The sequence below is a fragment of the Papio anubis genome, chromosome 9, assembly GCF_008728515.1.
Source record: "Papio anubis isolate 15944 chromosome 9, Panubis1.0, whole genome shotgun sequence".
Lineage (NCBI taxonomy): Eukaryota > Metazoa > Chordata > Mammalia > Primates > Cercopithecidae > Papio > Papio anubis.
Window position 1 is genome coordinate 95,712,633 of NC_044984.1, and position 23,440 is coordinate 95,736,072.

General features: G+C 41.8%; 1 protein-coding gene across 3 annotated transcripts in view; it reads left to right on the top strand.

Moving 5' to 3' along the window:
* Nucleotides 1–23,440, top strand: part of UTP20 (UTP20 small subunit processome component) — a 108,525-nt gene that overhangs the window by 84,262 nt on the left and 823 nt on the right. The window contains exons 45-61 of one of the 3 annotated variants that reach the window (XM_003907027.5): nucleotides 1,350–1,517; nucleotides 3,200–3,366; nucleotides 4,287–4,428; nucleotides 5,918–6,034; nucleotides 7,804–7,974; nucleotides 8,510–8,641; nucleotides 9,134–9,244; nucleotides 10,935–11,014; nucleotides 11,450–11,519; nucleotides 11,634–11,816; nucleotides 12,554–12,685; nucleotides 13,346–13,478; nucleotides 17,018–17,205; nucleotides 18,782–18,853; nucleotides 20,697–20,969; nucleotides 21,197–21,323; nucleotides 23,245–23,390. In XM_003907027.5, the coding sequence (XP_003907076.3) occupies nucleotides 1,350–1,517; nucleotides 3,200–3,366; nucleotides 4,287–4,428; nucleotides 5,918–6,034; nucleotides 7,804–7,974; nucleotides 8,510–8,641; nucleotides 9,134–9,244; nucleotides 10,935–11,014; nucleotides 11,450–11,519; nucleotides 11,634–11,816; nucleotides 12,554–12,685; nucleotides 13,346–13,478; nucleotides 17,018–17,205; nucleotides 18,782–18,853; nucleotides 20,697–20,969; nucleotides 21,197–21,323; nucleotides 23,245–23,390 (2,412 nt within the window). Of the gene's footprint in view, nucleotides 1–1,349; nucleotides 1,518–3,199; nucleotides 3,367–4,286; nucleotides 4,429–5,917; nucleotides 6,035–7,803; nucleotides 7,975–8,509; nucleotides 8,642–9,133; nucleotides 9,245–10,934; nucleotides 11,015–11,449; nucleotides 11,520–11,633; nucleotides 11,817–12,553; nucleotides 12,686–13,077; nucleotides 13,317–13,345; nucleotides 13,479–17,017; nucleotides 17,206–18,781; nucleotides 18,854–20,696; nucleotides 20,970–21,196; nucleotides 21,324–23,244; nucleotides 23,391–23,440 lie in introns of those variants that run through there. The other 2 variants (XM_009181515.4, XM_017946146.3) reach the window with 2 other exon arrangements.

Genomic DNA, 23,440 nt, shown 5'->3' on the forward strand with positions numbered 1-23,440 from the left:
AGCGAGATGGGCACTCTGTCACTGCAAGGAGCTCATCAATTGGTATGATCTTTCTGGAAAGTAAGTTGCCATTTTGTATCAAGAGCTTTTGAAATGAGAAAAGATTTTCAGTCACATCTAAGAATCTATTTTTAAGAAATAAATTATGTTCACAGGAGCTTTATTTATAATACAATGGGAAATTAATAATAACTTTTAAAATTGGGCTGGGTGCTATGGCTCATGCCTGTAACCCTAGCACTTTGGGAGGCTGAGGTGGGCAAATCACTTGAGGCCAGGAGTTCAAAACCAGCCTGGCCATCATGGTGAAACCCCGTCTTTAACAAAAATACAAAAATTAGCCAGGCATGGTGGTGTGCGCCTATAATCCCAGCTACCCAGGAGGCTGAAGCAGGAGAATCGCTTGAACCCGGAAGGTGTAGGTTTCAGTGAGCACAGATCATGTCACTGCACTTCAGCCTGGGCAACAGAGTGAGACTCTGTCTCAAAAAAAACGAAAAGAAAAAATTGGATAGTATGCTAATTTGGAGACTACAATTGTGAAGAGAATAAATTGGCCACATAAATTTTTGTTCATTTATTTTAAAATGTAGACACTAACATTTTGAATCTCAATTTAAATATTTACATTAGACCAGGCACAGTGGCTCACGCCTGTAATCCCAGCACTTCAGGAGGCTGAGGCGGGTGGATCACTTGAGACCAGGAGTTTGAGACCAGCCTGGGCTACATGGTGAAACCCCATCTCTGCTAAAAGTACAAAAATTAGTCAGATGGGGTGGCAAATGCCTGTATTCCCACCTGCTTGGGAGGCTGAGACATAAGAATTGCTTGAACCCAGGAGGTGGAGGTTGCAGTGAGCTGAGATCACACTACTGCACTCCAGCCTGGGTGACAGAGTGGGACTTTGTCTCAAAAAACAAATAATTAATTAGATTAATAATTAGATTGCAAATATTTGTAATTTATTATTAGAGTGTAAATAATTAGATTGCAAAGATTCTGAGAACTTCTTGAAGGGAAATTAAGCTACTCTTTGGTGCATCAAAAAAGAAGTAACTGTCTATACAGTCATACAATTATATATGTACATCTGTGAAGGATTTTTCTTTGTTTCCCATTAGTATCAACCTTTAAGTGTTTCTTATGTGTTTGTTTTTTAAGTAATTGATCCCTAAATTGCATTGAAAACAGGTGCATTCTAAAAGAAATTTCTTCCATCTAACTTGAGCCCAGTCCAACTTGCATTTCTTTGATTAGGACATGTCAGGCCCTCTCTTCAGTAACTGCTTATGTTGGCATATCTTGCTGAGTGCACATAATTGCCATTTGTCCTTTTTCTTCCAAAGATTTTTAACCATGAGTTGTTTGGTGCTGTTGCTGAAGAGAAGGAAGTAAAGCAGATCCTCTCCAAAGTCATGGAAGCACGAAGAAGCAAAAGTTACGACTCTTATGAAATCCTGGGCAAGTTTGTAGGAAAAGATCAGGTTACAAAACTTATCCTTCCCTTGAAAGAGGTAAGGACTTGAATGCAATTCAGGAGATCACAGCATTGGAATCTCATGAGTTCCTAAAAGGAATGATGTGGGGCAACCTGAAACACTGTTCTTGATCATGCATGATTTCCTTAGGTGCTAGGGCCCCAGGAACATATGGCCAGTGAGTGCTTTGATTCAAAAGGCATAGTCCCCAGTGTAAACCATGAGATGAGAAAGAAAGGCAGCAAGAATTGAGTGCAGATGAATATTATAGCTGGGTCAAGTCAGCAGCTAAGAACATGAAGAAATCCTGAGGCACACAAGCCACATAGTGCTTATCTCTGAGGTTGAGGTTATAAGTAACATTTCTTTATATGTTATGTCCGTGTTTGAAATTTTATTAAGAATTTATTTTAGGCCAGGCATGGTGGCTCACACCTGTAAATCCAGCACTTTGGAAGGCCAAGGCGGCAGGAATTGCTTGAGCCCAGGAGTTCGAGACCAGCCTGGGGCAATATAGCAAGAACCTGTCTCGATTAAAAATGTATATTTACATTTACCAAAAAATTCATTTTAATTATGAGCAAATAGATATTACAAAGCCTTTGGACACAGGTTGCCACTTCCAGGTTGCCAAGAGGAAGAAAACTGGCATTTATTGACGTATTATATTCTAAGCACTGCTACACTCTCTCTCCTAATCTGCACACCCTGGGAGATTGATGGTACTTCCATTTTACAAGTAAGAAAATTCAGGCTTGGAAAGGTAGAAAGGAACATGGTTAAAGAGAAAAGTCAGGGTTTAGTTCCAGATCTTTCAGATCCAAGTTCACATTCCTACCATGGTTTCATTCTGCCTCCTGAAGCTCAGGGACTGTAATTTACCCACCTTCCTGTTGATTTCTGTGCCTATTGCAGAGGTGAACATCAGTAAATGTTAGTGATTTATTGGTTTTGTGTATTAAAACTAGAGCAAAGAGCGCTATCTATTGACATGAATTACATTAGGTCTAAATATTCTGGTGCTAGATGAACTCCATAATTGCTCCTAGAATGCATTTAGTTTTATCTGAGCCTTATCTAAGAATTTTAGATGCATTTTGTGGATGAAAAAGAGTCAACAGAGCACATATATCCGTGATGTATATTGAGATTTATTAATACTATGTCTCATGCAAGATAATAACTCTGAAGCACCGAGTATTTCCTGAGGTTGCTGATCCTGGTTCCCATTAGGTTCCTCTGATTTGGCCCAATAATTGATATCAGACCCTGAGGCTTGGCCATGGCAGCACTTCATTCTCATGGTTCTATGAGGAGTGAATACATTTTGTTGATTGTGTGTGTGGGTGTATGTGTGTGTGTGTGTGTGTGTTTGCCTCTAAGTTACTCCTGTTAATGTACCAGGAGAGTTGATGTTAACTCAGAAGTCTCAGATCTCTGGCATTGTGCCTTGAGGCCTCACCAGCAGAGAACAGGGAGGGAGTGGAGGAAACCCCGAGGCTCACAAGCCTGCACAGTGGTTCTTCCTGGGGTTGAGATTATAGGTCACTTTCACCTTATATGTTATATCTGTGTTTGAAATTATATCAAGAATGTTTTTTAATTAGGAGAAAGCCAAACATATATTAGAAAGCCAATATGTAAAAGAAAACCACATTATGACAAATCAAAATGCATTTCTGTGTCATCTCAGCATGACATTTGTGTTTTGCCTTTAGATCTTACAAAATACCACGAGTTTGAAACTGGCCCGAAAAGTTCATGAAACTTTACGCCGAATCACAGTGGGATTAATCGTAAATCAGGAAATGACGGCTGAATCCATTCTATTACTCAGTTATGGTTTGATCAGTGAAAATCTTCCCCTGTTAACAGAGAAAGAAAAGTAAGTTGGAAAAAAAAAACCTGTCATTTAGGTCTCTGCGTCTGATAAGCCATTCTGTGGGTTGTTTTAATACTTTGCTTTAGTAAAAAATAAAATTGTATCCACCTGAGTTCTCAGATGGTACTTTATGGTGTGATACATTTCAACATGAGATTTTCTCATAAATGAGGTAGCTGTGACAGCAGACAATTATTTTGGCATTTCCCTGATACCATTTTGTTTTAAAGATTTATTGGTTCAAAGATAGGATAGATTTAAAATCTATATCTTGTATTCTGATTAAACAGAGATTGAGACCTTAAAAGATGTTAAAATATCTTAAAAGCCAGGTGCAGTGGCTCGTGCCTGTAATCCCAGCACTTTGGGAGGCTGAGGTGGGCAGATCACCTGAGGTCAGGGGTTTGAGACCAGCCTGGCCAACTTGGTGAAACCCCGTCTCTCCTAAAAATACAAAAATGAGCCAGACATGGTGCTGGGCACCTGTAATCCCAGCTACACAGGAGGCTGAGGCAGGAGAATCACTTGAACCCGGAGGCGGAGGTTGCAGTGAGCCGAGATCGCACCACTGCACTTTAGCCTGGGCAACAGAGTAAAAAAAAAAAAAAAAAAAAGTCTTATATATTAGTAAACTTCCTTTTGTTTCTGTGGTCTAAGAGAGACTCATTGGCATTTATTTTCAGAAATCAAACAAGGGAGTGTCCTGCTGTTGATCTTAATGTAAATATATTGTCCTAGTAACCTTAATCAACAGCCTAATAATCTTCTGTGTCTCATGGTTTGGGGGTTGAGGGGGTGCAAAACCTGAGCAAATGGCACATTATTTAGTGCTGGGCTGTCATCACTTTAGAAGGGCCACTGTGACTTCTTGGAATGCAGCTGACAGTGTTCTTTCCCCTCTTCTCATGTCACGTGATTGACAGAAATCCAGGAGCCCCAGCACCAGATCCACGTCTGCCACCCCAGAGCTGCCTACTGCTTCCCCCAACTCCAGTTCGAGGCGGACAGAAAGCTGTTGTGAGCAGGAAAACCAACATGCACATATTTATTGAGTCCGGGCTTCGGGTAAGAATTAACCTTAAAATGAGACTTGCTACTTTCAGGGAGTCTGCACCTTTTAATCTTCTGTTGAATTTCTTTTTTGTTTGTTTGTTTTTGAAACAGAGTTTCGTTCTTTTTGCCCAGGCTGGAGTGCAATGGCGCCATCTTGGCTCACCGCAACCTCCCCTTCCCGGGTTCAAGCGATTCTCCTGCCTCAGCCTCCCGAGTAGCTGGGATTACAGGCATGCGCCACCACCCCAGCTAATTTTGTATTTTTAGTAGAGACGGGGTTTCTCCATGTTGGTCAGTCTGGTCTTGAACTCCCGACCTCAGGTGATCCACCTGCCTCGGCCTCCCAAAGTGCTGGGATTACAGGCGTGAGCCACCGCGCCCGGCCTTCTGTTGAATTTCTAGTACTGCTCACTTCCATTGGAAATGCCTTACTGTAAATACATTTTAGATTTTTTTATTTTTACAGGTGTATTGGTCCATTTACTATTTATCTCTTCCAGCACTTACATTAAAAGATGTAACTGTCCCAGAATTAATGATTCTGCTCTAATATGTATTAAGGTCTTACTGGTGCTTTGCCCATGAGCCCCTCTGAACTACTTTGAATTTTTTTTTAAAAGATAGTGAGTGGCTGGACATGGTGACTCACACCCATAATCCCAGCACTTCGGGAGGCTAAGGCAGGAGGATCACTTGAGGAGAGGAGTCTGAAACCAGCCTGGGCAACATAGCAAGACTCTGTCTCTACAAAAAAAAAAAAAAAATTATGTTTTAATTAGCCAGGTGTGATGACACGTACCTGTAGTCCTAGTTACTCAGGAGGGTAAGGTGGGAGAATCACTTGAGCCTGGGAGTTTAAGGCTGCAGTGAGCTATTATCGCACCACTGCACTCCAGCATGGATAATATAGTGAGACCCTGTCTCTAAAAAAATAACAGTAATAATAATGAAATAAAAGATGGTGAGCTTTTAAAAGAATAAATCTGATCATTTTCTTTTTAAAACCCTTCATTGACTCGCACTTTTCTAACACACGTTCCAGCCACTGTGGCTTCCCTTCCCATCTAGAAAGTCACCATACTCTTTCGTGCCCTAGGAGCTCACCACCCACTCTTTGCTCTACCAGATTCCCACAGAACTCTCAAAGCACCCTACCTGTACATGTCATCATTTCCTTAGAGTCTGCCTAAGATACATCAAGGCAGAGACCATGTCCATCCTGGTTATTGCCATGTCCTGCGTACTGAGCCAGTGCCTGGAATCACAGTAGATCCTGAGAAAATGGACTCTGGTAAACAGACGTAGCATCTCAGCTGCACAGCAAGCTCTCACCTTGACTTACTGAGACCCTCTCAGGCAGTCTGTCATTCCTTAAAAAAATTTTATCATTTCAAATAGAAGTATCTTAACATTTGCTTTTCTATAAACATCATTTCACATTTACCTAACTCATCTGGTCTAATGGGCAACTAATGTGAAATATCTTTCTGAACTCTGTTAGCTGCTGCATCTGAGTCTGAAGACTTCCAAGATCAAGTCTTCAAGTGAGCATGTCCTGGAAATGCTGGATCCTTTTGTGTCTCTCCTCATAGACTGCCTGGGCTCCATGGATGTGAAGGTAAGCATCGGTTTGCACTCTGCACTGGAGCATTTTCTTCTTCAGAGGAACTATGTTTTGCAGAATACCTAATGGTTATGCTTGGGCTCAAGCTTTATGAGATAATTGAGGTTTTTTTGGTTGGTTGGTTGGTGGGGTTTTTTTTTTTTTTTTTTTTTTTTGAGACAGAGTCTAGCTCTGTCACGCAGGCTGGAGTGCAATGGTGTGATCTTGACTCATTGCAACCTCCACCTCCCAGGTTCAAGGGATTCTTCTGCCTCAGCCTCGCCTCAGCCTCCCAAGTAGCGGGGACTACAGGCACACATCACCATGCCCGGCTAACTTTTGTATTTTTAGTAGACACAGGGTTTCATCATGTCGGCCAGACTGGTCTCGAACCCCTGACCTCAGATGATCCGCCCACCTCGGCCTCCTAAAATGCCGGGATTACAGGTGTGAACCACTGTGCCTGGCCGAGATTATTGAGTTTTTAAAGGGATTTATGACATCATGAACCACCACTATTTGCTACATTAAATCACTTCCCAATTTACTAATTCTATAAATTTGGATAGACTTTAACAGTTTTAAAAGCCCTCCTAGGTACATTAAGTATTTCATTTGATCCTCACAACTTCATCAGGGTGAAGGATTTTGTCCCCTTACCAGTCATCATCATTGTCACCTTTGTTACTGTTACTGCTCCATGCTGTGAATCCGAAGAACATTGTTTCTGATCCTCACAACCCACCCTGAGGCATATATTCTTACTATTTCTGTTTTATAAATGAGAAAATTAGGGCGAGGGTCTAAGTACAGGTCTAGGCTATGAACCTAGGTCTGTCAGACTCTAATGCCTACACAGGTCCCATTTTTCTCATATCACCTGCTTTACAGATGAACCTGCCGAGAGGTTAAGTAACATCTCTAGAGTCAAACAGGTCATCAGTTGCAGAGCTGGGATGTAAGCCAACGTCTTTCTGACTCCCAAGCTTGCTCTTCTGTGTCTTAATCCAGTCCACTGAGGAACTCTCAGCAGCCAGAGCAGTACAAGTATTATTAGATAGAGCTGAACTAGCTGATCCAGGTGCTTTCAAAGGTTTGGCCTTGGAGGTTCAGGGAGCTCAGCACACTTTTTCCATATCTTTTGTAATAGCACTTAACTATATTAACTGTTAGTCAATTGTTCCAGAGATAGTATCCTTTTTATCTTTGTATTTATAATACCCAGTAGAGTGCCTTCTATACCTAATTCAAGCTTAGTAAGAGCAGATTACATTGAAGTACCATTCTAGAAAACATAAAAGTCATTTAAGATGTATTTTTCCAAAAAGAATTGTAAAATTGACCAACCTATCCAAATCATATAACCTCCATAAACCCCTATCAGTAGGTTAAAAATATGGCCGGGCTTGGTGGCTCGGGCCTATGACCCCAGCTCTTGGGAGGCTGAGGCAGGAGGATTACTTCAGTCCAGGAGTTCAAGACCAGCCCAAAAATGTTTAAACAAAGATTAAATTATGAAAAGAATATGGTGCCTTTTCTTATTTCCTTATGATCTACCATCATAAGGATCCATTGTTATGGATAAGCAATAAATTCTTCTACAATCAGGAAATGGAAACGTCTTTGTCTTCTTACATTTTGGGCACAGTTCTTCCAGAGTGGGCTGGGTTTAGCATCTTATTTATTCAGCACAATCATTTAAAGAGTCTGCATAGCCTCAGGTGCTGGATTGTTGGATTCGGTCACATCACAGGTTGGTGGTGTTTTGTTTTGTTTTTTTTCAGGTGATTACGGGTGCTCTACAATGCCTCATCTGGGTCTTGAGGTTCCCGCTACCTTCCATAGAAACAAAAGCAGAGCAGCTGACAAAACACCTCTTCCTTCTGCTGAAGGACTATGCAAAGCTCGGGGCTGCCAGGGGCCAGAACTTCCACCTGGTGGTCAATTGTTTCAAGGTGAGATGTCTTCACTTGCACTTGGAAAAAGCCAGGATGGAGCCGGATGCAGTGGCTTACACCTATAATCCCAGCACTTTGGGAGGCTGAGGTGGGAGGACTGCTTGGGCCTAAGAGTTCAAGACCAGCTTGGTCAGCTTAACGAGACCCTGTCTCTACATTAAAAAAAAAAAAATTAACTGGGCATGGTGATGTCTACCTGTAGTCCCAGCTACTTGGGATGCTGAGGCAGAACGATCACTTGACAGGAGTTAGAGCTGCAGTGGGCTATGATCACATCACTGCACTCCAGCCTGGGTGACAGAGCGAGACCCTGGCTCATAAAAAACTAGAACCAGGATTAACATCAAAGTTAGTTTTCCCCATTGCCCTTTGTGGTTATGGCCAGAATTTTTTCCAGAGCAATTTGCCAAGGCTAGAGGGCTGGCATCCTGTGTGGAAAAGCATACTTGTGTGTTGTGTTAAGTCTTTGTCATTTCACTGGATCCCAACTGTGGGGTGTGCTGGCTGTTAACATCACTATTGTAACTTGCAGTGTGTGACCATACTTGTCAAGAAAGTCAAGTCTTACCAGATAACTGAAAAACAGCTCCAAGTTCTACTGGCCTATGCTGAGGAGGACATTTATGATACTTCAAGACAAGCCACTGCCTTTGGTCTTCTGAAGGTATGGTGTCACCAGAATGTTGACTGTTACAGTTTATGAGCTTCACAGCTGGTATTTTGAACACATGGATCATAGTGTTTTGACTAGCCGTAGACCTCTGAAATTGAGTAATTTGTAAAGATTATTATGATTTTGGTGGGTCAATTACAGGCAAACATTTGCTTATGAAAAATGTTTAAATGTGAGCTCTGTATTAACATTTCCAGGGAATTCTGTACAAATACAGGTATTATCTTTCTATTTATATGTTTTTCTTCTTAGTGTAGTAAAATGTACATAACATAAAACTCACCATTTTTAAAAATTCACAATTTTTACCAATTTGAAGTGTGTGTTTAAGTGTTGTGTGTTCTTTGTGCTTAAGTGTGTATCCTTTTTCTTTTGAAGTTACTTTACTATGTTTGAAAATTTCCTGTGATTGCTTTAGCATCAACTCTGCTTCCATCCGTCTGCAGCAGAACACATGAAATGAGTGTGTCTTTTGTGTCTTAGGCAATTTTATCAAGAAAGCTGTTGGTCCCAGAAATCGATGATGTCATGCGGAAAGTATCCAAGTTGGCAGTCTCTGCACAAAGTGAACCTGCCAGGGTCCAGTGCAGACAGGTTTGTAGAGAGCACTTATCCCCATAGCAAGGGCTGGGCCCTGCTGCGTCTGTCTGACAGAGGTGTCAACATTGGCTGAATTCTGAAGACTACGTTGTGTCATGTTGGTGCTTTATGCTGAGACTCGGGCATCCTGGTGCAGGAGGTCAGGGGAGGCTTTTCTGGGGACTGACAGGCCGGCCAAAATGTGAAGGAAGAAAAAGGCTTAGTTTTACCGGTGAGAGGGCAGTAGAGGCTTGAGGTGAGTGAGAGCTTAGCTGGGTTGAGGAGCTCAACACAGGTAAGTGAATTGAGGGGTGGGGAGCCAGGTTGGGCAGGCCCTTGTGGTCTTGTTAAAGATTTTGGGCTTTGTTTTTTTGTTTTTTTTTTTTGAGATGGAGTCTCGCTCTGTCGCCAGGCTGGAGTACAGTGGTACGATCTCAGCTCACTGCCACCTCCGCCTCCCATTTTCAAGCGATTCTCCTGGCTCAGCCTCCCGAGTAGCTGGAACTACAGGCGCCCGCCACCATGCCCAGCTAATTTTTGTATTTTTAGTAGAGATGAAGTTTCACCAAGTTGGCCAGGATGGTCTCGATCTCTTGACCTCGTGATCCACCCACCTTGGCCTCCCAAAGTGCTGGGATTATAGGCATGAGCCACGGCGCCCGGCAGGGCTTTTTCTAAGAATAGTAAGGAGCTATTTAAATCCTTAGGGAGAGGAGTGACAGGATCAGGTTTGTATCTATACATCTGTCAATATCTAATTTTATGAGCACATACTGTGCCCAAGGAGGTGGAAAGGTCTAAGTTGGAAATAGGAACTCAGGGTTGCAGGTGGGTTTGGGCTGCTGAGGAGGCCAGGAAGGGAAGACGCATGTCTCTGGAAATAATTGCTTGGCTACTATTAGGAAGAAGAAGGGTCAACTGCTATTAAGCACTAGCTGTGTGCCTAGCATTTTAAATGCATGACCTCTGTTTACAAGTACCCTTCAGAAGAAACAGTATCCCCATTTTATGGCTAGGGAAAGGCAGGCTTTGGAAACTTGAATGAAGTCGCTTAGTTCTCACAGTTTATTAATAAAGGAGGCTAGATACTACAGTGGTTTGAAAGTGCAGCCTTTGGACACAGACTAAGCATGGAATTCTGGCAGTGTCACCTGAGCAAGTTTCTTATTGTCTCTGGACCAACTTTATTCCCTTCAACTAGAAAGTGGGCTATTATCACGTACTTCCTATGGGAATGATGAGATTTAACTGAGAGACACTTAACGCAGTGCTTGGCACATAGAGGGTTTATAGTAAATGCATTATCAGTATTGATATTATCACCATGTTGTTACTCTTGTTGAAGGGGAGATACCAGGTTGGACCACAGTCCATACTGTGGCACACCTGTCACCACCTGTCACAGAGAGATCAGCTTCCAACCTGTGGGCTTAGATTTGAAGTCTTAAACCACAGTGCCAGTGGCGGGCCAGGGCTTGCCTCTGTCAGGCACCATAGGGCAGGACTAGATAAATGGTGGGAGAAACGAAAGGTCACAGTTGCTATTGACTTTATAGGCAGATTTAGCTGGAGTCCATTGGAAAGCCTGATTGACTGCCATTCTTGAAAGTTCTTATAACCTACCAGTGAGTTCCAGAAAGCAGCTTAGGAAACAGGAATAGTGGAGACGAGATCCAAATAATCATCTGTGTGACTTTTGTTCCAGGTTTTTCTGAAATATATTCTTGACTATCCCCTGGGTGACAAACTGAGACCAAACTTGGAATTCATGCTCGCTCAACTGAAGTAAGCTTAGCTGTTAACTACAACGGGCGGAGGGCAGTTTCTTCTTTCCCTTTAACATGGCGGCTGTCTTAAAAAGGACGAGGCCTAAGCATAATGGTGCATTCTCTGAGCATATTGTTATATGACTCATTAACTCGATAATCAGACATTGTGCTTGGCTTCATATAGCCTTTCTCTGAGTTGCTTTTCAACCTAGTTTAACTGTTGATTGTCCTAAGAGTCCACTTAGGAGAATGTTGAAATCTGACACAATTGCATTTAAAACTGCACAATGGTAGCTTAATGGATATATACAAGCATTAAAAGTAGGGAAACAGAACATTTTCCAGTTTTTAAAGAATTAAACTGACACCTTGATACAACATTTTACATTTTTTAATAATTATTGGTAAATTTAGAAGATACTAACAAATCCACCTAATGTCCTTCCTCTAGTTACGAACACGAGACCGGGAGAGAGTCCACCTTGGAAATGATCGCCTATCTCTTTGACACGTTCCCTCAGGTACTGTGACCCCAGAGATAAGCCCCGTGACCCCCAGAAGTCCTCAGTCCCCCTTTGCTAGAGCATCTGTAGGAATTCCGTTCTGAGTGCTCACACGTGCCTCTTTTCTTTTAGGGGCTGCTCCATGAGAACTGTGGAATGTTCTTTATCCCTCTTTGTCTAATGACGATCAATGATGACTCTGCCACATGCAAAAAGATGGCATCCATGACCATCAAGTCCCTACTTGGTAAAATCAGCCTCGAGAAAAAAGACTGGCTGTTTGATATGGTTACCACTTGGTTTGGAGCAAAAAAGGTGTGCATTGCTGTTAGTCACAGTTCAGTGACAAGTATTAGCTTTGGGGATCATAGTTTAAGTAAGAATATATGTTATACACTGTTGAATTGGTTTTTTTCTCCACATAGTGTTATTTTTGTCTGATTATGCAAATAGTATATTCTTAAAGTTTCCCAAAGTGTAAGAAGTTATAGAAAGTAATATAAAAATCACCTGTATTCATACTATGTTATTGTTAGGAAAGTATTCCGCTACATGAATGTATCATAAATTACTTAACCAGCTCCTAATGATGAATACCTTTGTTTCGAATTTTACATATTCGATTTCTGAAATGTAATTTTCATTCTTTTATCCACTTGGTACCTCTCCCACCATCATTGTTGGCCCATCTTTGTGAAACATAAACAACACATGCCCTGTGTTAATGAGTAACTTGTTGCGTACCCACTTAATGTGGGGTGGGCATGAGACTTCTTTCCATTTCCTTTTCATTTAAAATGGAAAAAAAATATTAAAGTACTCAGTGGATAATAATAATGCCTCTTTTTAAAACGTTATTCTTGACTGTAAAAATTTCCCCACATTTTGTATATTGGCCATCAAAGCCTCATAATTTACTGATTTCTGGCATCAGAAAGAAATGTTTATTGTCTCTGAATGTTGAGGACAAAATAATGCCCACCTTTGTTTTACAGTTTCAGAAAAGGCCTCCCAAGTTCTCTTGACATTGTCTTGTGGTTTATTTTTGGTAGCGCTTAAATAGACAGCTTGCTGCCCTGATCTGTGGCTTGTTTGTGGAAAGTGAAGGAGTTGATTTTGAGAAAAGACTTGGAACGGTCCTTCCTGTGATTGAAAAGGAAATTGATCCTGAAAACTTTAAAGATGTAAGTAATTTGCTAGGGAATACAACTTTTCTAACTTAGAGTTTTACTTGTGGTGATGTAGCTAACAGATTAGATATTAGCTTATAGGTTAAATATTTATATTTATAGCTAACTGATTAAATATTTGTGTTCAAACAGTGTCTTTTATCCTAAAAGCAAAAATTCTGTGTAGTTGGAACTTAAATGAGCGCTATAGCCAGGCATGGTAGCGCATGCCTGTAGGAGGCATGAGGCAGGAGGACCGTGCCACTATACTCCAGCCTGGCTAACAGAGCAAGACCCTGACTCAAAAAAAAAAAAAAGGGGGGGGGGCGTTGGAAGATTAGAATTAAAGTATCTTCATGGTATATGAAGATCAAAGGTTCTCAACTCGGGCAATTTTGCCCCCCCAGGTGACATTTGGCAATGTCTGGAAACATTTTTGATTGTCACAACTGGAGGGTGGAGTTGCTACTGGCGTCTAGAACATAGAGGAGCTGGGATGCTGGTAACATCCTACAGTGCCCATGGCAGCCCCCACAGCAAAGGATCATCTGGCCCACAATGTCAGGAGTGCCAAGAGAGGTTCCGAAACGGGTGGATTACCATGCTGGAGTAAAAATGTCCATCAGATACTTTCAGATTGTTGTTTATATTGATTTACATCTGTCTTGTTTTTAGATCATGGAGGAAACTGAAGAAAAAGCTGCAGATCGCCTTCTGTTTAATTTTCTTACACTGATAACTAAACTTATCAAGGAATGTAATATTATTCAGTTTACCAAACCCGCTGAGACTTTGAGTAAAATCTGGAGTAAGTTTTCCTTTTTTTTTAAAATCTAAAAACAAATACATTTGTTGTCATAGAATTACTGAAAGTAGATTTGAGAAATTCGAATATGAATACTTCAGAAAGTATACAATGTCAGGAAAAGAGTCCATGAGAAAAAACTTAAAAGGTGATTTCAGAGTGATTACAGTGAAAATGTTCCCTTCTGGAAGAAAAAAAAAAAAACATATCTATGATTTCATAAGTAATACCTTTCATTTATAAAAGAAAGAATATTTATTCTGGGGAAATAAAAGGAAGGGAAAAAATTCTCAAAGTCCTGTTTGGTAGTTAATAATTTCAGATATGTGTCTCTTTTTTTCCTATTTATTTATTTTCCCTCAGGTACAACTGAGAAGTAAAAACTATATATTTATGGTGTACAATGTATTGTTTTGATATATGCACTTGTGGTCTATATTTCCCTCCAGTCTTTCTTTTGTGCAATAGGCATAGGGTTTTTTTTGAGAGGTTGCTTAGTTCCATATAAACTTTGATATCCTGTTTGTACCTGAGTAAGCATATTACTATCTATAACACACCTAGTAGATATTTTTTAAAATAGCTATATAGTAGTCCGTTATGTACATATGCCATTATTTACTAAATGGTTTCATAAGTTGTCACACAATTGTGCATCACCTAACAATAGAGATACGTTCTGAGAAATATGTCATTATGCGATTTTGTTGTTTGAACTTCCTAACAGTATACTTAGACAAATCTAGATGGTATAGCCTATTACACCCTTAGACTATGTGGTCCAGCCTATTGCTAAAAACCTGTACAGCATGTACTGTACTGAATACTGTAGGCATTTGTAACACAGGGTCTTTGTGTATCTAAATGTAGCCAGACATAGAAAGGGTACAGTAAAAATACAGTGTGTATTTTTTTTTAATGAGTAGTGCCAAACTGTTTTATAATCTTATGGAACCACTTCTTTTTTTTCTTTTTTTTTTTTTCTTCGAGACAGAGTCTTGCTCTGTCACCCCGACTGGAGGGCGATGGCACAATCTCGGCGCGCTACAACCTCCTCTGCCTCCCAGGCTCAAGTGATTCTTCTGCCTTAGCCTCCCAAGTAGCTGGGATTACAGGCACATGCTACCACACCCGGCTAATTTTTGTATTTTTATAGAGATGGGGTTTCACCATATTGGCCAGGCTGGTCTTGAACTCCTGACCTCAGGTGATCCACCTGCCTTGGCCTCCCAAAGTGCTGGGATTACAGGCGTGAGCCACTGCGCCTGGCCAGGACCACGACTTATGTGGTCTGTTGTTAAATGAAATAAAGTATTCACCTGGTTTAAGAGCCAGAACTCAGATTTTGTGAGAAGTAACAAGGTTACCGTATGACCTACTCAGGTGTGGCTTCATTGCAACATGGCCAGATTATTACAAAGATTCGTATAGATCAAAAGTAAAAATATGTCTATGAAATATAGCAGCAAAGACTAAAACTGAGATATGACATGGTTAATCTATCCTGTTCCCCAACACCCACGTTATAAAACTTTTTTTTTTTTTTTTGGGACAGAGTCTCGCTCTGTCGCCAGGCTGGAGTGCAGTGGTGCGATCTCAGCTCGCTGCAACCTCTGCCTTCCAGGTTTAAGCGATTCAACTGCCTTAGCTTCCTGAGTAGCTGGGACTGCAGGTGCGTGCCACCACACCCAGCTAATTTTTGTATTTTTAGTAGAGACAGGGTTTCACCATGTTGGCCAGAATGGTCTCCATCTCTTGACCTCCACCTGCCTCGGCCTCCCAACTAGGTGCTAGGATTACAGGCATGAGGCATGCATCCAGCCTAAAACTTTTTTCTTTTCTTTTTCCTTTACACAGAGGGGAGATACAGCAGGGAAGGGGAAGTTTGGGGCTCAGTGGAGTGGTGGTCACTGGGGAGGGGTCACACTCAAGGCCAATGTTTTTTTGAAGATAATTTTTAGACCATTAGTGTAGTCAGACTTTTAATTTGCTTATTTAGCATGCCCATCTTTCATTATGTGTTTAAGTTCTTTATAAGCATTGGAAAATAAGATTAATACTGTCTGTGCTGCCTCCTAAGAACTTTGTTGATGGTTAAATGAGATCATGTTCATGAAAATGTTAGGGTCTGGGCTGGGCATGGTGGCTCATGCCTGGCATCCCAGCACTTTGGGAGGGTGAGGCTTGCAGATTGCTTGAGCTCAGGAGTTCGAGACCAGCATGGGCAACATGGCAAAACCCCATCTCTACAAAAAATACTTTCTGAGTACGGTGTATGGAGAATGGCCATGTAGCCAAAAATGCTGAAGAATTAAGAGTTGGAAGGTCAGATCAAGCTGGGGCCCAGGCCTGGCTCTGCCTGTTATAGCTTAGCATGTCACACAGCCTCTCTGGAACACTTGTTTCTTCATCTGTAAGATAGAAATTATAATTCCAACATCACAGAATTGTTATGAGATAATACATGTAACACAATTAGCCCTGTCCCTGGCATATAGAAAACCTTCAGTAAGTAGATGATAGCTTTACAGGCAGCTACTTGGAGCCACCAATTCTACTGATTAGAAACAAGCCTATACCTATATACATACTTATATTACCTTAGAAAATGTAAATGTTGGCCAGGCGTGGTGGCTCACACCTGTAATCCCAGCCCTTTGGAAGGCTGAGGCAGGTGGATCGCTTAAGGAGTTTAATACCAGCCTGGCCAACATGATGAAACCCTGTCTCTACTAAAAATACAAAAATTAGCTGGGTGTGGTAGTGAGTGCCTGAGTAACAGTTACTCAGGAGGCTGAGGCAGGGGCATTGCTTGAACCCAGGAGGCAGAGGTTGTAGTGAGCCAAGAGTATACCGCTGCACTCCAGCCTGGGCGATGGGAACGAAACCCTGTCTCAGAAAAATTAAAAAAAAAAAAAAAGAAAATGTAACTGTTAATGTCACCTTATCTCACTTGAATCTGAAACTAGTTCTTAGGAAACTAGTCTGTTTGTACCCCAGTAGAGTCATTTAACCACTCTAGGAGTTGGTTTTCTAGTCGTTTCCAGTGCCTCTTCCACCTCACTTCTCTCTAGCTTCTGTGGGCTTTTGGCAAGCAAGGACTATTTGTCTTTTTCTAAATCGATGCATAATTATACCTACTTATGGGGTATCTATGATATTTTGATACATGCATACAATGTCCAGTAATCCAATTGGGGTAACGAGAATATCCTTCCCCTTGAACTTATTATCTTTTTGTGTTGGGAACATTTCAAATCTTCCAGCTATTTTGAAATGTGCAATACATCAGTGTTAACCGTAGTCACCCTACTTGCTGTCTAACATGAAACTTATTCCTTCTATCTAATTCTATTTTTGTACACATTAACCAATCTCTTTTCATCTCCTGCCCCCACTTCCCAGCCACTGACCTATTTTGTTCATATTTGGTTCCCCACTCCAAACACATAATACTCTGTAAATGCTTCACTTCATCATATTTACCTCTAAACAATCAGGAAGGCCATTTGACATCCGTGAATGCTTTTTGGTTTCCTTAGGTCATGTGCACTCTCACCTGAGACATCCACACAACTGGGTGTGGCTCACAGCAGCCCAGATTTTTGGATTACTGTTTGCCTCTTGCCAGCCAGAGGAGCTTATTCAAAAATGGAATACCAAAAAGACTAAAAGAAACCTCCCAGAACCTGTAGCAATGAAGTTCCTAGCCAGTGACCTTGACCAAAAGGTAAGGTTTCTGTCAAACCTTTTCCTTCCCTCGTGACTGTAAGACGTTCCTTCTGGTTCATGTAACTATCTTTGAGCCAGCCCTTGGGAGAAACTCTTCCAACCAACAATTTGTTGTACAGGTGAATCAATAGGAATATTAGTCACTGGAGAGGGGTCACTCTCAAGGCCAGGGTTTTTTCAAAGATAATTTTTAGACCATTAGTGTAGTTAGACTTTTAATTTGCTTATTTAGCATGCCCATCTTCCATTATATGTTTAGGTTATTTATTTATTTATTTATTTTCCTTTTTTGAGATGGAGTCTCACTCTGTCACCCAGGCTGGAATGCAGTGGTGTGATCTCGGATCACTGCAACCTCCGCCTCCTGAATTCAAGGGATTCTTCTGCCTCAGCCTCCCGAGTACCTGGGATTACAAGCACGTGCCACCACGCCCAGCTAATGTTTAAGTTCTTTATCAGCATTGGAAAATAAGATTAATACTGTCTGTCTTGCCTCCTAATAACCTTGTTGATGATGTAAATGAGATCACGTTCATGAAAATGTCAGGGGCCAAGCCAGGCATGGTGACTCACATCTGTCATCCCAGCACTTTGGGAGGCTGAAGTGAGCAGATCACTTGAGCTGAGTTTGAGACTAGCCTGGGCAACATGGTGAAAACCTATCACTACAAAAAATACAAGAATTAGCTGGGCATGGTGGTGTATGCCTATAGTCCTAGCTACTTGGGAGGCTGACACAGGGGGATCACCTGAGCCTGGGGAGGTCAAGGTTACAGTGGGCTGTGATCATGCCACTGCACTCCAGCCTGGGCAAGACCGAGATCCTATCTCAAAAAAAGAAAGAAAAGAAAATGTTAGGGGCCATGATATATGTGTCTCTGGTTTCCTAGGTCCTAACACAATTTCTCACTCATAGTGGAACCCCATAAATATTGAATGAGTGGAGGGTAGAAGGGAAGAAAAGAGGAAGAAAAAAATATTGGACTGTTGCAAAGTGCCCTACTAGTAATGTAGAGGATTGGCCGGGTGCAGTGGCTCACATCTGTAATCCCAGAACTTTGGGAGGCCGAGGTGGGTGCATCAGCTGAGGTCAGGAGTTCGAGGCCAGCCTGGCCAACATGGCGAAACCTCATCTCTACTAAAAATACAAAAAATTAGCCAACTGTGGTGGTAGACGCCTGTAATCCCAGCTACTTGGGAGGCTGAGGCAGGAGGATTGCTTGAACCCAGGAGACAGAGGTTGCAGTGAGCCAAGATCACTCCACTGCAGTCCAGCCCAGGCCACAGAGTGAGAATCTAAAAAAAAAAAAAAAAAATGTAGAGGATTATTACCTGTTTCTCCCCAGACTGTGAAACTATCCCATTTATTTAGGATGAAATGCTTAGGGCAGGTAGAAGGGAGCAGTTACACAATTTCTGGTCATGAACCTTTCCTCTCCAAATCTATACAGGTGGTCATTCAGAGCAAAATCCAGTACGTTAGTTGTATTACAGTTATTATGTTTAGTTTTTTAAAAACAATCAGAAATGTCCTATGTCTGTCTTGTCTACCAGTGTCCATTTTCTTTTCACAGATGAAAAGTATCTCTCTCGCCTCTTGCCATCAATTGCATTCCAAATTCTTGGATCAGTCTCTAGGAGAACAGGTAAGAATTGTAGTTCTCCTAGTTGAAAAGAACGGGCCAGCTGGGCACCGTGGCCCGCACCTGTAATCCCAGCACTTTGGGAGGCCGGGGCAGCCAGATCACCTGAGGTCGGGAGTTCGAGATGAGCCTGGCCAACATGGCGAAACCCCATCTCTACTAAAAATACAAAAAAATTAGCCAGGCATGGGTGGCAGGTGCTTGTAATCCCAGCTACTCGGGAGGCTGAGGCAGGGAGAATTGCTTGAACGTGGGAGGCAGAGGTTGCAGTGAGCCGACATCACGCCACTGCACTCCAGCCTAGGTGACAGAGCGAGACTCTGTCTCAAAAAGAAAGAAGGGGCCTATTCTATCAACAGTCTAGGAATAGGCTTACATTTGTTATTTTGTTTTGTTTTGAACCTATCTTAATGCTTGGAGGATTAGATGAAATACAGACATACACTCATATATATGTTCAAATACACATATGTCTTGTCAACTCTGGGTCTGTGTTGGGATTACTCTTTTCTCCATTTAAAATTCCCAAATAGGGGTCTGGGTGCGGTGACTCATGCCTGTAATCCCAGCACTTTAGGAGGCCAAGGCAAGTGGATCACTTGAGGCCAGGAGTTCAAGACCATCTTGGCCAACATGGTGAAACCTCGTCTGTACTAAAAAGACAAAAATTAGCTGGGCATGGTGACACATGCCTGTAGTCCCAGCTACACGGGAGGCTGAGGCAGGAGAATCTCTTGAACTGGGGAGGCAGAGGTTGCAGTAAGCTGAAATCTCCACACTGCACTTCAGCCTGGCAACAGAGCTAGACTCCGTATCAAAAAAAGAGAGAGAGAGAGAGAGAGAAATAGTTATTTCCACATAGAATGGCTGAAGGAATTTAATAGAGGTAGAGGTGAAAGCTGTCATTAAAAATGTAAAATGGGGCTGGCATGGTGACTTACATCTGTAACATTAGCACTTTGGGAGGCCGAGATGAACAGATATCTTGAGGCCAGGAGTTCAAGACCAGCCTGGCCAACATAGCAAAACCCAGTCTCTACTAAAAATACAAAAATGAGCTGAGCGTGGTGGCCTGTAGTCCCGGTTGCTGGGGTGGCTGAGGCATGAAAATCGCTTGAACCCAGAGGCAGGGGTTTCATTGAGCCGAGATCGCACCACTGCACTCCAGCCTGGGTGACAAAGTGAGACTCTGTCTCAAAAAATACCCAAAAAACAAAACAAAACAAAAAATGTAAATGGAGGGCTTGGAAGGAAATTGTTTACTTATTCTTTGTGACTTTAAAGGGTAGAACCAGTCCACATAGATCAAAGTTACATGGAAATAGGTTTGGATGCCCTATGAGGGAGAACTTAAGAATGATCTAGGCCAGGCGCAGTGGCTCACACCTGTAATCCCAGCACTTTGGGAGCCTGAGGCGGGCGAATCACCTAAGGTCAGGAATTTGAGACCAGCCTGGCCAACATGGCAAAACTCCATCTCTACTAAAAATACAGAAATTAGCTGGACATGGTGGCGCATGCCTGTAATCCCAGCTACTTGGGAGGCTGAGGCACGAGAATCACTTAAACCTGGGAGGGGGAGGTCACAGTGAGTGGAGATTGCGCCACTGCCCTCAGCCTGGGTGACAAAGTAAGACTCTGTCTTTAAAAAAAAAAAAAAAAGGGGGGGGGGGGGGCATGATCTAAAAATGGAGGCATCATCATTTAATAGTTTTTAAATAGTTGTAATACCTAGATTGTTTTTGTTTTCTAATTGTAGAATACCTATTTTAGCTTATGCTCTACTAAGCCTTATTTATTTCAAAATCAATGTCCAGTTTCTTCCCCGACCCCGTTTTTTTTAAAGGTTGTTAAGAATTTGTTGTTCGTAGCCAAAGTCTTGTATTTACTGGAACCTTATTGTGAGGATAAGCAAAGTAAGATAAAAGAAGACCTGGAAGAACAAGAAGCTTTAGGAGATGGCGTGGCCTGTGCAGATGAGAAGGCAGAGTCTGATGGAGAAGAGAAGGAAGAGGTGAAGGAAGAGCTTGGCAGGCCGGCCACGCTGCTGTGGTTGATCCAGAAGCTGTCCCGGATCGCAAAACTAGAAGCTGCTTATTCACCGAGAAACCTCTTAAAGGTGCGATGAATGCACAGAATGACTGAGAGTAGTCATTTCTCTTTAAAAAGTATTTTAACGGTATTAGTGATCCTAAGTCCCTAGAAACTTTACCTTTGAACCCTAAACTGCAGCAATAACATCCATCCCAAAATAGACTGAGCCCCGTTTTCTAAATTCATGCTGTGTCTATGATTGAGTGCTAAAGATAAATATTTCAAATGAAAAAAAATGATCTGTATTTTCAGAGAACATGCATCTTTAAGTTCCTCGGCGCTGTAGCAATGGATCTTGGGATAGACAAGGTAAAGCCGTATCTCCCAATGATCATAGCTCCTTTGTTTCGAGAACTGAACAGCACCTACTCAGAGCAAGGTAGCCCTGCCTCGTCTGTTCTCCTGCCTTTTGCAGGATTTCTAACTTCTCTCCTGAATGTTTCCTTCTTCCTTTCTGTCCTCCCTCCCTGCCAGAGATTTATTTTTATATGTTTTTTAATTATATATTATATACTTGTATATGTTTATATTTTTATATATACACACACACATAAATTAAAAAAGAGAGAGAGATGAATAGTGGTCTCACTATGTCATGCCAGGCTGGTCTTGGTCTCAAACTCCTGGCCTCAAGCAGTCTTCCAACCTCAGCCTCCCAAAGTGTTGAGACTACACAAGTGAGCTACCGTACCCAGCCAGAGTTTATTTTTAAAAAGAAAACTTATGAGATATCAAGATAATTAACAAACAAATAGGCATATTTGTATTATATTTGATTGCCCTCTTCTGTATGCTTTCTGCTGTCCCAGAAAGAATGTTTCTCACATAAAAGATGATGCTTTATCCTTAACATAGATTAAATAGTCAAAGAAAACTGTGGTTCAGGGTGGTTTTAAACCTCATAGCACAATGAATAATAATGAACAATAAAATGTCATTACATTCTCATCTTAAAAATTGTGGGCTGGGCGTAGTGGCCCACGCCTGTAATCCCGCACTGTGGGAAGCCAAGGTGGGAGGATCACTTGAGCCCAGAAGTTCAAGACCAGCCTGGGCAACATGGCAAAACCCCATCTCTACAAAAGATACAAAAATTAGCTGGGTATGGTGGTGTGCACCTGTAATTGCAGCTACTCAGGAGGCTGAGGTGGGAGGATCTCTTGAGGCTGTGAGGTCAAGGCTTCAGTGAGCCGTGATTGCACCACTGCACTCCTGCCTGGGCAACAGAGTGAGACACTGTCTCAAAAAAAAAAAAAAAAAAAAAAAATTATAAGGCAAAAATATAAGTATTATCATTTTTATATGAAATAGTTTTAAAATATCATTTTAACATTTCTTCTTTTTCCTTGCCTGATACATTTCCCTCACTTACTGTAATTGTTGGTAATAACAGGTAAAGAGGGAATTGAAGGCTGGAAGGAGAGGAGGTAAAGTGAATGTTCAGAGTTTAAAAATAAAACAAATGAAGCAAATGTCAAAGCAAGAGCTGTTATAGTCCTACAACCTTGAGAGAAAGTTTCCTCACTCTTCGAAAGGAAAAAGCAATGGTAAAGGTTGAGGCTGCTGACAAAATCAGGTTCAGGTGTGCTTTGGTTCAAGTCAGCCAACATTTAATGAGCACCTAATATCTGCCAGGCACTAGGGATTCAACAGCAGGAAAGTTTTCAAGAAGCTTGTGATCTAGAACAGATGTCCTGAACTCCTGTGAAATTGAAATTGGGGGTGAGTGGCAGAGAAGGGTGGGAGATACAGCTTTTTTGTCAACTGCACAAAGGAGGCTTTGACATCCCCCGCACCCCCCAAAAAAAGGTTACTGTGGGCAGAGCTAAGCCTCTGTGATCCATCATGGATTAGAGAGGGAATCTCTTACTTTTCCCCCTATCTGCAAGAGCTCAGCAGGTAAACAGAGGTAATTCAAAACGTTTCTGTCAAGGTCCCAAGTTACTTTAATGTCTTCAGGGCCAGGTTTCCGCTGGGAAGTGGGCCTCGTGTTCTCTGATTTCTTGTTGCATCCTGGGTGAGGTGGTGGCTGGAGTGCTGTGTCTAGCATTGCTGGTTTCCCCATCCCAGGAACATAGAGGCTAGTTTTATATCAGTGTTTAATGTTGAAGTAATGGTGATAATGCTGCAAGAGTTTAAATTATTTTTGTTGTTTTATTTGGTTTCTTGCCAGATCAATAGCTGGATATAAATGTTGCACATATTGTTGATTTTGTTTGATTTTGTTGATTCTGTTGATGTTCAAATGTGTCCTTTCCTACCTGTCTTTACTCTGATCATTACTCTTTGTGTGTGATTAGATCCTTTGCTGAAGAATCTATCCCAGGAAATCATAGAATTACTCAAAAAGCTGGTTGGGCTTGAGAGCTTCTCATTAGCCTTTGCCTCTGTACAGAAACAGGCTAATGAGAAAAGGGCACTCCGGAAAAAGAGGAAGGCCCTGGAGGTAAGTTTGCTCTTTGAAAATATGGCATGTTCACTGGACTTGATAACTAC